This window comes from Anopheles coluzzii, chromosome 2 (assembly GCF_943734685.1).
Source record: "Anopheles coluzzii chromosome 2, AcolN3, whole genome shotgun sequence".
Taxonomy (NCBI): Eukaryota; Metazoa; Arthropoda; class Insecta; order Diptera; family Culicidae; genus Anopheles; species Anopheles coluzzii.
The window spans coordinates 108,098,886-108,114,639 of NC_064670.1; the positions used below are offsets into that span (position 1 = coordinate 108,098,886).

Consider the following 15,754-nt stretch of genomic DNA (forward strand, 5'->3'; position numbering starts at 1 on the left):
GGTTTTGTGGTCTATGGCCAAACCGGTCAGTTTCGATGATTTGGTCGCTGGAATGTGTGTGTGTGTGTGTGTGTGTGTGTGTGTGTGTGTGTGTGTGTGTGTGTGTGTGTGTGAGAAAAAGAGAGGACCCATCAAAATTACAGCACTCGACAGTGTGGAGGTACGAAAAGTATGGCGCCGACGATGAGTGCACGATCGGAAATAGGTCAACGCCATCGCCATTATCGCTAATGGGGCAGACTTGAAGGGTGTCCCGTGGGTGACTATCGGACTACTCCACCACCGCTCTGGTGTGTCATTTCATGCCGTTGAAGTACATTGCGTTGGGTTCGTTCCGGTGTTTCCAGTGCCCGATCCGGGCGGGTGTTTGCAAGTGACGAAATCATAAATAAACAGACAAGCCTGTAGCCATTAGTGTGGCGCACGCTTCGAGTCCCCGTACTGGGTAAGAGTAAATATAATATTTTAATGCACCGCAACCGTTCACGCGAGCTGGAGCAGGTGGGGGAATTCTGATTGTGATTGATGTAATGTTAGCATAAACGGTGAAGTGGTCACTGTACCCTATCGTCTAACCTGGCACTTACCTCGAACGGCATCGCGGCTAGCGTTGCTAGCTCCCAGAGCAGCACCCCCAGGCTCCAGATGTCGCTCGATGCGGTGAAGAACTTCTTCTCGAGCGTTTCCAGCGCCATCCACTTGATCGGCCGGTTTTCGTTGTCCCCCAGGCAGTGGTAGTCGCTCGGGAAGACGTCCCGGGACAGGGCGTTATCACAAACACGAACGTTCAGCTCGACGTCTAGGCTGTGGGGTACGGTTTTTTGGTTATGGGAATGGGAAGGAAAGACAAAAAATGAATCAGATTTTTTCCTGCGCTTGTTGTTGCTTGTGCTTCTGCGGCGAAACTCGTGATGGCTGGATCAATTCCCAAAGGAGTCGTTTTCGGGCGAGATGAATTGTGGTTTCTTGTTAGTGTGCGTATACTTTTGAAGCCGACTTACGGGCCCATTATCTGCACGCAGATAGATGGCACAATGTGGGATGCGGCAAATCGGTTTAGAGTCGTTTTGTTTGACAAATGAAGCAAAATCCCAGAGCAATTTTAATTAAAACAATTCTTAAATAAGCTTAAAAATTGAAAAGACAACAAATGTGTGTAAAACATTCCAAGAATTACAAGGTTTTTGGAAACGCATAACATAAATATTAAATTTCTTCAATATTAAGCTGTTGTTCGTTGAGTGAGATTCTAAATTTAAGTCTTTTCCAAACAAAGTAAATCAAATGCCTATATTAAAGAGAATTAGAGTCTATAGAGCAAACGCACGCGTACTAAAGAATCAAAAACAGTTCCTACATGGTTAGGTAGTGTTTGGCCATGTAAATTGTACAGAATTAAAGTGATCTAAGACACACAAGACAGCGATAATGAGAAAATTCCACCGTTTCAACTGTAGAACTGGATCAGTTTTCTTTTAGTTTATTTAGTAACGATTTATAGAAAAATGTACTTTAAATATTTCACAATTGTGTTATTACTTCACACTCTTTCTGATTCAAACTTACGGTTAGATTAGATAATTTTCTCGTTGAAAATTTCATTTCATCAATGACGTTGATAAACTTAACATAAAACATAAAAAGTCTTAAAAAGTAGAATATACAAATTATAATAAAATAGTTGAATAGTTGAAGTTGAGATGTTCTTCCTAATTTTTATTATTATTTTGTAAAAAATTCTTCGCTGGTCATATCCTTCATAGGTTTTTTAATAGTTTTTTAAGCTGCTTTTTTAATAGTTGGCATTATTGTATGTTAACTATTCATGCTATTTCAACGATTCTACAACAAAATCCTTCATAAAAATCATTGCTAAACAAGTCAGCAATAAACTGAAACTGAACTCAGTCTCCATCCATTCTATCAGACGTTAATGAAATGCGTAGGACGTTTTTGCTATTCCATCGAACATTATTTGCACCATTTCTTTGCCCACTCAGTCTATCCTCCAAGTAACGCTGTGGCGCCACCGAAACCCATCCAGAAGCTTTCAAACGCAGCCTCCACCGACAGCGACAGAAACATAACCGAAAGCCCAAAACAAACCCAGCACCCATCATTCTTTACCCCCGGAGCGGTTGGAGATTCGGCCCAAAATGTTGTTATGTTGTTTTGGGACCAGCGCTCCAGTTTTCAAGCCCGCCGGCAAGAGATTTGATTTCCCACCGCTGCACATCAGTTACAGATGATGGTGATGTTTATGTGACTTGCTTTTATACCCCCCTCTATTAACCCCCCCTCCCCCATTCCACCAAACCCCGCCCGTATTACTTACACACAGTTCCGGGTAGCGATGTCCTTGTGCAGTACGCCGAGCGAGTGTAGGTGCGAGATGCCACGGGCTACTTGCAGCCCAAACTCCACCAGCTGTCGGGTGCTGAGCTGCGAATTTTGAATACCGATCTCCCGGCAGCTTTGCAGGTAGCTGGATGGTAAAAAGAAACGGAAAAAAGCAGAAGAACCGAACGGCAAAGCGTGGTTCGCGGTCAGCCAGGATGGTAGATTGGCAGAAGATTGGTTTTAAATTTATGGTGATTTGCTTTCTGAGGTTTTGCGCCCGGGACAAACATACGCTAGTGGAGGTTTGTTTTTTCTGCTTACTTTTGACGAGCTGGGGGGATGGAGATAATCTCGCACTCGAACATGGAGCAGCCCAAATTGTGAGGTTAAATATTGACAGAGAAAAATTGGGAAGTACTTGTACGGGGTGTATCATCGTGCATATCATCGTGAGAGACCGAAGGGTTTTTCGTTACATAAAACGATTTATCAAAAAAAGGAACTGTTTGTTTGGCTGGTGGAGCAGAATCCCGATGCTTGGCAGTGAATACGATATTCTGCCATCTCGATTCAATGCAATCGTTTCATGTGCTCAATAATCAGTCAGAATTCATTCCACCCGCATTGCTACACCAAAGGAAGGGAGGTCCCTTTTTCTTGGAGCTCAGCCTGTGTGTTCTTTGAAAGCGGGCCTACATCAAACCGCATCATTCAGCGCGTTTAAGGACGGCATATCGGTTACTCTTAAGATGCTGCAACCCAAACCGTAAGGGTAGAACATGAAAAGTGAAGTAAAAACAAAGCTGAAAGTGAAACGTGTTATCCCTAACCCCGAACATCCGTTGCCAACATTATGTGGCATGTGGTGGCTGGTAAAAGGATACCGAAACCGGTAGAAAACATTCCAGCGCAAAGGATGGCGCATACCACCGTTTGCCACGTGGAAAATGTATGATTTCTTTTCCAGCGTGCGCTGCTTGTGTTTGAGCCGGAGGAAAACCAGAAACCTTACCCTTCTAGCATTGGCCTTTTATCCCACATCGACAAAAGGTTCTTGCCACTTTGATTTCTCCCAACGCTAACGGTTTGGCTTGCTAATGTCTATTTGATAAATGTAGCACCGTTCAATCGGGTCGACAATGACGGGGGACAAATCGGATGCCGGCAAAGAAACGGCAAAGCAGAGGTTGGAGCAGCCTTATTGGAGAACGCTTTTGCAAGCTGGCAAGTGAATACATTTCCGGTGCTTGCTTGTAGCAATAAAAGAGAAAAAAAGGCCGCTGTGAAAAAGAATCCAACCGAATGACATTTTGTTTGTTGCTTTTCAGACGGCAGTGGCTAACAGAAAAAGAGTGACGGAAAACCTTTGCAGAATGCTGGGTGGCTCGTGTGCCGAGGGTTTTGGAGTCATTCGAGCGAGGCACCGTCTTGGGATACACAGCAGTGCGGTGCGGCAGATTCTGAAATCGAGCCCAACCGAAAAACACAGGTCGTGTAATGTTTATTCAGGAACTGATGCGAGGTTGTTTCGTCGTGCCTTTTCGTTTTTAAAAAGAAACTCGACATTGTTTTTCCTGCTGGTGTTTCATATTGTCTTGGCACCAAAAAAAAAAAAAAGCCACGATCATGATGTGTTTTGCAAACAAACCAATGGATGCGGAGCGTAGAAGCAATGGAGAACTAAAGATTGGACGTAGTAGTATATAAATCTTGTTTTTACATTTGCTGTGCTATTGGCGCACGTTTTGGAGGTGACGTTCGGGACGGTAGTAGAGCAGGGCAAGCAGGGCTCAAGCAGAAGACATTACTTACAGTTTGAGGTTTCCTTTGGCCGCCAGTGGGTAGGCGACTTTCGGTGGCCCCGACAGCTCGGTGACGGCCGCCACCGGGAACAGGATGTTGGGATGGGAGATGCCACACAGGGTCGATCCTTCCGACAGCAGATAAGCCACCTGGCTTAGCGAGGCACCGTCTGGGTGGGAGAGAAAACCACAGATGAGAAGAAAAGTCAATGGATCATTTTATTGGAGAGAGAACGGTAAAGCTCTGGGCATAGTTTGAGCAGTAATTTACGTTTCGATAGTTGTGGAAATGTGTAATAGAACTGTTTGAATTAAAATGAAGAATGATTAACTAGAAAATTTAAGGCATCAAAACTAAAACAGTTAATATAGTTGACAAGAATTCTGTACAAACAATATTTATTTTGTAGCGTTTGCTTCTATTTTTGCCTCAAATGTATCCAAATCACAAACATGTAGTTCTTATTACCTTAAAAAGCGCTTCAATTAACAAAACTGCTTGAAGTTTTCAAAATTGGCATGAAAATCGTAAAAAATTATTTGTGAAGCCCTTTTTTGTAACTCAAAATAGAAGCCACAACGTAAAAACACATTAAAAGAATTATTTATTGTTGCACAAAGTGTCTTACTGACAAATCTTGATGGCCATAGCGCAAAACTAGAGAAATTAAAAACTAAAACTAGGATCTGCTACTAGAAATAAGTGGCTCAAAAGCGAAAATGTGTTACTTTGAGGCAAAGGTTAGGTAAACATACAATTACTTTCCCCTTAGGGACCATCTCATCTCTAAAGTTTATGTTCAAAATGCGCTTCTTTGTGTAACTAACTGCCCAAAGCTGCCCGCGGTGTATTAACCTTTCCCCAACGCAAACGATCGTGCTCCACGTGCACTGACCCTGCCCATGCACGCTAGGACCACCCACGGTACTTACCGACCACGGTTTTGATCAGCACGTCACGCGTTTCACCGAGCGGATGATGCAGGATGCCGCTGTAGATCCGGCCGTACGTGCCCTCCTGGACGAGCTGCTGGCAGAGGATGGTACCCGGGGACACGGCAATCCGTCGCAGCTTGTCCTTCGGGTTCGAGCCGTTGCTGTGGATGCTTCGCGCTGGCGTCGATAGGCTGTAGACCTGCGAAAACAGCAACAGCGGAAAGCTCCATTAACGGTCTAACGTCTAACGTGGGCCACCGACGTTCGATGGGGTTCGGATTGGGTTGGGAAGTAGCGTTAGTGCAGCGACAAACAGCACCACCGAACGAGGGATTTGTGGAAAATCTCAACCAAATGAACAATAACACCGTCGCACTAAAAGATCTCACACGGCGCTGGTGCCTTTGCTCGCTCTCTCGTACTATTCTCAAACTGACGTTTCGGGATTTTGGGGTTTTCCGGGTGGTACGGCCCTAGCACCAAGAACAGGCATCCGGCACATCCGACACCGAGCCAAGGCGGGCAAAAAGCATAACCTGCCCAAAAGCATTCCGAGTTCTATCACGCAGAGCCTACGCAATTACCAACACGTCAAGTCGTTTCGCCCGGGCTTCGGGTTCACCTTCCCGGTTTTCCGAGCCGCAACAGCCCCGGACACAAAGACAATCCTTTTCTCGTTTTGGAAGGTGCCTGCTTGTGTTGTCTTTTTTTGCTTTTCTGCCTATTTGCGTCAACGACTGTCATTGCTTATTATGGGGACATTTGCTTGCTGCTTTCGGAAGCTCCGGTGACTTGAGTCACCAGCGTGAAGATTGCGTGTCGAAGAGCCATTTCACGCCGTGCCGACCGACACAGGAACTATCCTTTTGTCGTTTTGGCGGGTGGAGGTGGAAAATGAAATTTCAGGCCCGACTGCACAAGAAAACCCTACGCAACGCCTGTCCTACTATATTGTCCTACCGGAGGAGTTGATTCTTTATTTGTTAAGCTCGAACGGATTCGAACGGACCACAAGATTTGGACGTAGGCCCCAAGAGAATTGGTATTTGCCCGGGGTCTTGATATTGGACATTGGCACGGTTGGAGCAATGGGGGTTTCATGTTTATGGCGCTTCATTGATGATTAGAGAAATTTGATAAGCCAACGTAAAGCTCCGCTAACAGAATCGATACGGCTGCTTTGGAAGGGGTGAAGGTATACGAGCGTGATTATCTCGTCGGCAAATCGGACGAGGCCCGTCGTTGCTGTCGAGTTAATATGGTTGGGCGGTAGGCGTACGCATTACTTTCATTAAGCTTCGGATTAGGTTAGCACTTTGAAAGGATTGGCGAAGGTATCAACGAGCGCTGGGTGATAAAGATTTAGGACAGATTTAAGGGATTAATTTCAATCGGGGACGGGTTCGATTGTAGGGCAAAATCTTGCAACATATCAGAAGCTAATCGATCGCTTGGTAAAGTATTGATGTCAGTAAGAGATTTAGAACATGTTTGAGAAGGATGGGCTCATCAAGAATAATATTTAAGAGCTCTTTTGGGGCATTTTTGTGTGCGCTTCTAATAGATAATGAAAATGAAACAAGGAATTCGCTTAGTTAAAGATGCACCCTAATGAACCATCGATTTAGTGCGCTATCATTCCCACTCCCGTTGAACTCCAGAACTAATCGCCCCCGCTCACTCGATAGCATCTCGATAATTGAGAGCTTTTTCGTTGGCGAAAAATTGCGATTGCATTGCATAAAGCCGACCGGGCCAGCTTTCTTACCCGTGCTTGTGGATCCCCTAAAGCCTGCTGAGGGACTCACACCTCCTTGCTCATGTATAAAAATCGTGGTTCGTTAGCAACGCGCCCCCGTGCATTTGCGCAAATATTGAACAGTGCGGGTGAATACGGAAGGTACCGACCGAGGTTGGTCGTAGTGCTTCTGGTCTGTTTCTGCCTGCTGAATAAAACATGGACCCTGAGCATCCAATGAACGTCGTTGTTGGGTGGTATTCATTCGAAAAAGGCGTGAAGAAATAGCTGCACAAGAAGTACGAGCAGCATCTCGAATCGCAACCGGTTAATGGGTAGGACGGGGTTGCGGCACGGCACAACCCGGGAGTCCCGGGTTGATAAATGGATGGCAGAAGCCGCTGGTCAAAAGGATGCACTCGCGCAACGGGGGGAAACTCTATTGTCAGTTTGAACTCCGGTTTCCATCCATCAACACCCGGGCGTTTGTTGAAATCGGTGAGAGAAAAATTGTACCTCACCAGCATTTGCACCGGTGCTGGCGCGGGTGTTGGAGCGTTGGGTGGATGGAAAAGTTGTGCGAAACTCTTTACTCCGTCCTGTTTAATTTTTAGTTATGTCATCAGATGACTCATGTTTTATTACAGTTCTAGTTCAATTCACCGACTCCATAAATTGAGTGAATCACTACAATTTATTGTATTTGATAATCATTTTCGGGAACAAATTTTATTTTAAACAAATGAAAGTAGTAAATGGGGGACACGTAAGGCACAAATCAAGAGAGTTGAAAATGCGTTCAAATTGGGGTATTTTTAGACTTTTTTTGTATTGAGTTTGACATCGGCAGGCTGAAATGACGTCACCACTCCATGTAAAGCAACATGTCATCACTTATTCACTAGATCACTTACTTACTTTGACTGCGTTCTGACACCTATCTAACAAGACATGAAACCCCAACAATCGTATAGGATTTGACAGGTTAGCGGACACCTTTATCCAGGACATATTAGCGGATGCTTCCACGCCTTCTAGCCACATCAACTTAGGCCTACCACGTTCCCTCTGTCCTTGTAGTCTTCATAAACGTGACATACTAGCTTAAAGATTTTGGCATGAATCATTACAGCCCAGGCAAACAAACTTTTAGTTCTTACCTGGTAAGTTTAACATGAAATAGGTTAAGGATAGTTGGACTGTCTATGGAAGGATCATCCCTTACTGGGCTTGAACTCACGACGGGTGTTTTATAAAGCGCATGCTTTGTTTGGCACCAAAAGAACACAAAACTTTTCGACACACCCAACAGTGCTCGCTAACCAACGAAAGCGATGCAATGAATTGCTGTTTCGAAATTCTTTCAGGAACAGGATACTCTACTCAACGTGCAAGCACCATCAGCAGCAGCAACCGGCATGGTCAGACTCAAAAAAAAAAAAAAAAGAAAGAAAATGCTCCACAAAGTAAAACGAACTCAAAGCTCAGCAGCTGAACAGTACGGCAGCGGCAGCACGTTGGTAGACGTAGATGAAAATATTGCAAGACACTGCAGAGAAATGGTCGCAGTGTAGCTGTACGTCACCGGATACGATTCAGCGACAGTGAAGGGAGATGATTGATACAATGAAGCGCTTGGTAGCTTGGGATTTTTCCTTCACTGCTCACTGCCGCTTGTTACAGTTTATGGGAAAGCTCTTTGTTTTGTGGATTACATTGTGAGAGGGTTGTATGTGTTCACAGAAAAATAAAGAGGTTTGTGAAAAATATTTGAGAAAAAACTGTAAAAAAAATATCATGATGTTATAGAGTTGTTGGGACTAGAAACGACCCCGTTCTACAAGTAACCTTTAATCGATTTTAAACTGACCAGTTCAAGTGAGCAAGTGTATCAAAGGCACCAGCACCGAAAGCACAAACAAGCACTCTCGCTGGAATGCAATAAATCGAAAGCAAACGTTCCGAAAGTGACCATCTGGGTTCGTAGCTGATGGGATGATGGTGAAAAACGTGCCACACCAGTGTGGCCAGTTACGTTACGGTAAAGATCAAACGCTAACCAGTGTGCTACTGCTCCTGTGTGCATGTGCTTCCACTCGGGGATTGTGTAAAACGTCAACGATTACAAATGTCGTACCGAACCGTACTCAACAAGTCCCGGTTTGGCCGGTTGCCAACGAAGTGGAATGCGAAACGGGCAGTTGGAAAAGAACAACTATTCGCAAGGATTTTACAAGTGGTGGCGTTGACAGCGGAGAGTGGACTGGCCAAAGGCGTGAACGATAAAACGCTTGATGATTAATTGCATCAATAGTTCACCGTGGCCGTGGCGCGTTACAATCAATTACAATCCCAACAGTGGATGAAGGAATAGAACGCGCTAAGAGTTGCTGCAGCAGGGTTTAACAGTCGATCCCACCGCTAGAGGGAGCTATTAGCCGCCATATTGTGCTATTTAGACAATTATCCGTACCCAATAAAGTCTGTTTGATCATTTATTTAAACCGAAATTTCTTTGATCTATGAACGATACCGTGCTCGTTAGGGTGGAAAAGGATTCGTGAAGAAATTTATTAACAAACTCTCCGGTTTCTAAGGTGTTTCCCTCTTTCTTTCCCCATGCGTCGCATGCTCTAAAGGCACATCATTTAACCATGAAGCATTTCATTTTTAGAGCACAAGTTTACCGCAGCATATTTTTCACGTTTTTGCTTCAACCAGCGGAACACCTTCGCAACTCCTTCCCTCGCTTGCCGAGGGAGAATGTTTAGAGGGAGATATTTTTGGTTTCGCAAACCAAACCACACCACGACTTTCCTTCGCTGACAGCAACACAACACAACACAGAAACAACAACAAAAAAGTACAACGAAGGTTGTCACCTTCCGGGGCGCCGGCAGCCGGGATCTCATTTCCCGTAAAAAGGGTTGGGGCTGGGTTTGCCCCGTTGCTGTACTGCTCATTTCTTCAAACACCCCGCGCGCCACGAAATATTGTCTCGTTCACTGTCTTTCGCCCGGTGCGTAGCAGAAGCCGGTCAACCGATCAGGGACCACACGGGTGCTGCAAACGATGAAAGGAGCTGCTGAACGGTTTGTTTCTTTCCACCGGTGGAACGTGCCAGCCAGGAAGGATTAAAAGACGGAGTGCTTCATTGTCGTAGGTGTGCGTAAAGGGGCGGCATGGTTTGCAGCTATTCAAAATTAATGATGAAAATGTCATTAAAACACACACACCCGACAGGCAGGAGAGTAGCGCCGGAGGGTACTGTACTCTACTTGTCACCTCGGTTAGGTGCTGATGCCTTTTGTGTCCTGCAGGATACGGGAAAACTTCTTCATCTGAGCATAAACAAAACTTTCCCCGCCGCCTGGGTGTCGGGCTGTCATTAGCGAAAGAGTAGGTGGCAAATGGAATGTGAAGTATGTGTGTGTATGTTTGTGTGTGTGTTGCAAATGGTTCGAGTTAATGGTCTCATGTGTCAAAAACTGTAAACTCTCGGAAGTGTGACATTCCACCGTGATGATGAGCGTGAAAAGGCACAGGAAGCGGATATGGGAGGGTGGAGCATTGGGGTCAGAATGAGGTAGTTTCTTTCGAATGTTGCAAATTCAGGCGTAGTTTCACTTCAAAATGATTGTTTTGGTTGGATCATTACTTAAAAATATTTTTTTTTTAAATTTTTGGTAAAAATCCTCCAATCCACAAGCAAAGGACATTACAGAAAAAAGGGTTTTGTATGGATAAAAGTAGTAAGAATTGAATTGAGAACGCTCTGGAACTAGCGTATTTTACAGTAGTTCATTGTATTTCATATGACGTTTGTTTTACCACAACATATAGATGAGGATTCCATTTAGCTCTGTACGGTCTATATATGTCATCGTGATGTATGAAACTCCACAAAATCAATGCCTTCTCAGTGCAACTTCGCATTCTAACGAATACTTATACGTACACTCAATGTAACTCGAAATACACAATGAATTTTTTAACTCTCCGTGAGCACAATACAGCTCCACACTCTTCTGTAGCTCCGCAGAGTAAATATAGCTCAGCACAATGTATGCCACTTCTCATTCTAAACAGATTTACGTTCTTTGATGTAACTCTGCGCTATTACTGCCACTATGTACTCTCAATGTATCTCCATACGTTCTACGAGCCCGTGAACTCTTCTTGAGCTCAATGAAGCTCCACACTCTTTTGTAGCTCCGTACGCACTTATGCAAGCTCTGAACACGTACAGCATGCTGTTTTGCGTATGAATCAAAACTACTACAAGCGTTTTGAATGAGACTCTTCATACTAAATCAATTTTCAATTGTAATTTCAATTGAATATTCTCGTATTCTATCTACACATAACTAAATATAAAACCATTACGCGAGCTCTAAGCATTCTTTTTCTACAGGAGAAAATTGTGACTCTTGTATTCCTTATACCTGCATACCTATCAAATGCGCAAGTGCTGCAAATTTGAGCACTATTAAAGTGCTGACTATTAAACTACTATAAAGCAGACGGAATTCCACGAGCTCTTTTGGTGTCATTTTGGTATAACAAATATTCCTTCAAGCTCAGCTAAGCTTAATTTTTCTGGACTCATAAGTCTAAGTAACTCTACTTGAACCATCCCCTAAAGCCATCATTAGCGCCGATAATTTTATCTCACATATCGTTTCGCCCCATGCTCCCATAAGTTATGATAAATGATCATTTGCTAACGATTTGCAGGCATGACTATCACATTACTCTATCGTCATCGTCAACGAAGCGGCGCATCAACATCAGCACACATCCAACTAATGCCCCTAATTTAATTATTGCTGTATTTAAACAACTACAGATAATTGATCGCAAGCCGGTACGACCGGGTATGCAGGTGCGAAAAGTAAACATAATCACTCGGAAATGCTCCAAATTTAGCACTATGCGAGTGAAATGCCACAGCTTAAGCCCGCTCTTTGCCACGAAGCGAAATGCGCGCCGCACCGCAGTGTCCGGGATTAGTGCGAAGAGACTTATGTATCATTTTCTCACCTTCCGTCACGCGCCATGCTTTTGTTTTAGGGCTCGCTGGGTAGGTTCAAGGAAAACAAAACAAAAAAAATGGAACTCCCTTTACTACGCCCTTCCTTTGCCGCATCGCTCTGGCGCACGGTGAAATATCTGGTTACAAATTGTGTGCCCAAGCTTATGTTTTTGCCGCAAGTACGCTTGTCGGTGGCCGCAACCTTTTTCGCTGTGGCCCCAGAGCCGGTGGCAGTGGCTTCCTGAAGCCCGAAAAGTGTCACCGTGTCTTTTTTTCTTTCTTTCTTTTCTGCTTTGTTTTGCCTCCTGCTCGCCCCCAGTTTGTGTCTCTTGGTGGACGTTAGTATTTGCTGATAAAAGCTAAAACCGAACACTGCAGTGTGCCGCGACTGGCTGTGCCCGGTATCAAGGGGATCATTTTCCCATCCATTTCCTCTCCTGGATGCTTTGGGCCTGGCCGCAAGAGGACGTCGCAGAAACGGGGGGCAATTTTTGAAAAGGATAAAGACTAAGGAACCGATCTGCTACGATGCAGACACGGACACGCAACGGGAAGGCAGTCCGGTGGGGAAATTTCTTGTGAAAAATGGCTGGTCTCATCTTTCCGGCGCTGCGACAAAAGAGTCTCATTATTGTTATTAATTTTTAACTAACACCTCTGGCACCGGGCACAAACGGGGCGGTACAATCGAGGGCTCGGTGTACCATTCACTCAATTTATGTGTCCGCCGGTGCGGTCGGGGCACGGTTTGCGATGATGGAAATGGGGTACATTTGCACCACCCGGGCTGAGTTCGTGACCGGGGTGGCGTAGTTTTGTGCACGCTCTTCATTAAAGAAAGGTTTCACAAATTATGATGCTTTTTGAAGATTTTTTGTTGGTGTATTAGGGTGTTTTTTATGTCGCTTTGTTTCTTAATTGTGATAATATTGTAGAAATTCTAACACCGTTTAGGATACATGACACAATACTGCGTTTTACTCATTGATGCCTTTGGAAGAAGTTTTGAACATCAAAGCTTTTCCATTCTTTTAGCCTCTAAATCGTCCAAGGAACACCTTCAAATTCGATTCATTAACTCCTCCCTGCCGGTTTGCTTTAAAATTCAATCTCCAGCAACTCCAGCCCAACCAACCAACGGTGCCCCAGCTGCCCCAATATCGACCTGCTGTCCCAGACAATGGTGCACGCTTTGGCTCCAACCTGCGGTAGCTGCTGATTGACACTTTGCTCCGGCACGATATTGACGAGAGGAGTGGAGTGAAAATTCACCATTTTTGCGCCGGGGTGATCGGGATCGAAATTCACCTCCACACGATACGCTTTCTCGAACTTTAAGCGGAGCGGATGAAAATGGAAATTCCTACTTTTCTATTCAAATTGCTTAATTTTCAATTCGGTGACAAATTTTCGATACGCTGTTCACGTTACGCTCGAGGTGTTTGAGTTTGGGAGTCCGTCCCGGGCCGCTTTATTGGGGGATGATTTGGGGGAAAGAAAAACGCCCCCCCCCCTGTTTTGGCCTTTATCTTTCAGACACGGTAGATTACAAAGGAGAAAGGAGCTTTAGAGTTTTCCTGTTTTTCATGTTTTTTTTCTTTCTTTCTTTTCGGTTCGGTATCATTATTTAGGCGCATAAGCGAAACTCATTGTTGTGCGGAATGGTTGGGATGAAAATGAAAATTATGTTTTTTTTTGGTCTGCTTTTGCTATGAATAATGCTACGGTCATTATTGATTTTTAAAGGAAAATTATGTCCTGCCTGCCGAACGAAAAATAACAGATGGGGAGGTTCTTTTGTCCCCGCTTTGATCTGGTTTTTGAGGTGTTCCAGCAATGGTGTCGGCAGCTAACGCAGAACCATTTTGATGCAGTGTGATGTTTCGTTTTAGAGAGTAATATTGGATATTGAAAAAAAAAACTCATATATTAGACATTAAAGAAATTACCAAAAACCAAAATAAAATAGAAATTAAACATGAAGTAAATAGAGCAAAAACTCCTCTACGTTTTAAAAGATACTTCTTCGCATTATTACGAATGTTTAAGGTAGAAGCAGTGATCTGAAATATATTTAATAATTATTGAAGGTTTCAAGGAATGATTTTTAAATGTTCTTGATACCTAATTCCTCCAAAGTGAGGAAGCAATTATTATTGTGGTAAGACTTTCCTCATCGTTCTTTGTGCGCGATTCCAAATAAGTCTGCTTTTTCGCTGTCTGTACCGAAGGCAAAAACACCAAAAGCTATCGTCTGCTTTGTGGCTCATCCTTGAAAAATAAGAGTTCTTCTAACTTCTATTCCAATGCAGTCAAAAATCCAATGCACTATGAATTTACAATATTTTATTGTGTTTAAAGGCAAACTGAAAACGATGTCAGAATAATTAATCTCAAAGACTGATTTGAAATGAAACCTTATTACATTTTGCATTTAATTTACCTCACAAAGCTGTACTTATATGTTTCATAAATATGAAGAAAGTAAGCGCTATTACATATTCAGAATTGAAAAATCAATTGTAAACCCCTGAATGGCGTATAGAGAATCATAGAAGAGAAAAATACTACTCTCTGCTAAAGTTTACCAAACGAAAAAAAACATACTTTAATGGCATTTTTTAAAATAATTATAGCTTTCTTTAATGCGTTGAATTTCGTTGTATTGTATTAGAGAAACTAAATATTTTGACTCAATTTGAATCAATGCAAGAAGTATTAATGCTCAATCCCCGCTCCTGCCGGTTAGAATTCCTTTATGTGTAAATATTGCATATTTTGCGCCCCTTGCAAACACGAGCCCATCCGTACTTTATGGCTGCACGATAAAAGATATCAACTGGGCCTGGTAGTAAATCAAAAAAATGAATAGACCGTCCTGTACAAACGCTGCAGAGTGAAGAGCAAAAGGAGCAAACGAAAGAAAGGGAGAAAGTGTAAGGAGAGCTCTCCAACACCTCCTGTACATCCTGCACTTGGCCTGCCTCGGAAATCAGAGCTCGTACACCCTTGTCAGACAATTTCAACAAACCATCGTAGCGGTAGTGGCCCTAGTCGTAGTAGTAGTAGTAGCTACACAAACGCTCAGCAGTTGGGCGCTGCACAGGCACAGGGTGGATTGTTTGTCGAGTGAAATGGACAGCGCTTACCTGAGTTAGCTGGGATGAAGCGTAGTAGGACACCCGGGATGGACAGACCGATTCCGGCTTGGCGTAGACCGACTCCGTCCCCGTTCCGGCGGTACCGTTCTGCCCGAGGGGCAGCAGCGCTGTCGCGTACGGCGACGGTGAAGGGGTGCTGCGAAACCCTGCAAGTGAACGTGAACGCCCGGAAGCGCAATGCGAGAAACACAGCGATTGGTGTCGTTTGTGTGGTGTGGGATGTCCATTTAGATACGGTTCATGTTTATATTCGCATAAGGGGGAAGAAACGGGGGAAGTGATGTAGAACCATACATGCAGGGTTCGTTTTTTTTTGTTTTGTTTGGGGAGGGGGGATGACGACGACAGGACAAACAAAGCGACCAATACGGAAATACGGTGTGCTATGGGGTGGCAGAGGGGAGGCAGAAATCAATTTGAAACTTAGAAACATTTAATTAAAGTAAATTTAGCAGGAAGCACAAATTTGGCGTTGAAAAAGGATCGCGCCATTTGCCGAAAACTGGGAATGTGTTGAACGGACATCGATAGAAAATAAAGGAGGAAGTGGAGGAGGGAAATTCATTCCCCAAGAGTGACACTTACACGACTTTTTCGACTCACTGATGGGATATTTGTTGAGGCTCGCTATCGTTGCGTAGGAACCACTGTTCGCGCTGGGCGGCCGTCCCAAGGGATCCAGCCGGATGAACACATTCTGGTGGCTGCCGTACGCCGCGGTGGTGAAGCTGGTGCTGAGGAA

The 15,754-nt window shown here is 44.2% G+C and overlaps 1 protein-coding gene across 2 annotated transcripts in view; it reads right to left on the minus strand.

Annotated features, from left to right (window-relative positions):
• LOC120951611 (tyrosine-protein kinase Drl) overlaps nucleotides 1-15,754 on the minus strand; it is a 57,221-nt gene that overhangs the window by 14,369 nt on the left and 27,098 nt on the right. For both annotated transcript variants that reach the window (XM_049608048.1, XM_049608049.1), the window contains exons 6-11: nucleotides 15,598-15,746; nucleotides 15,001-15,158; nucleotides 5,076-5,277; nucleotides 4,153-4,312; nucleotides 2,336-2,485; nucleotides 588-804 (exon numbers count right to left, since the gene is read on the minus strand). In XM_049608048.1, coding sequence (XP_049464005.1) covers nucleotides 588-804; nucleotides 2,336-2,485; nucleotides 4,153-4,312; nucleotides 5,076-5,277; nucleotides 15,001-15,158; nucleotides 15,598-15,746 — 1,036 coding nt within the window. The remainder of the gene's footprint in view (nucleotides 1-587; nucleotides 805-2,335; nucleotides 2,486-4,152; nucleotides 4,313-5,075; nucleotides 5,278-15,000; nucleotides 15,159-15,597; nucleotides 15,747-15,754) is intronic.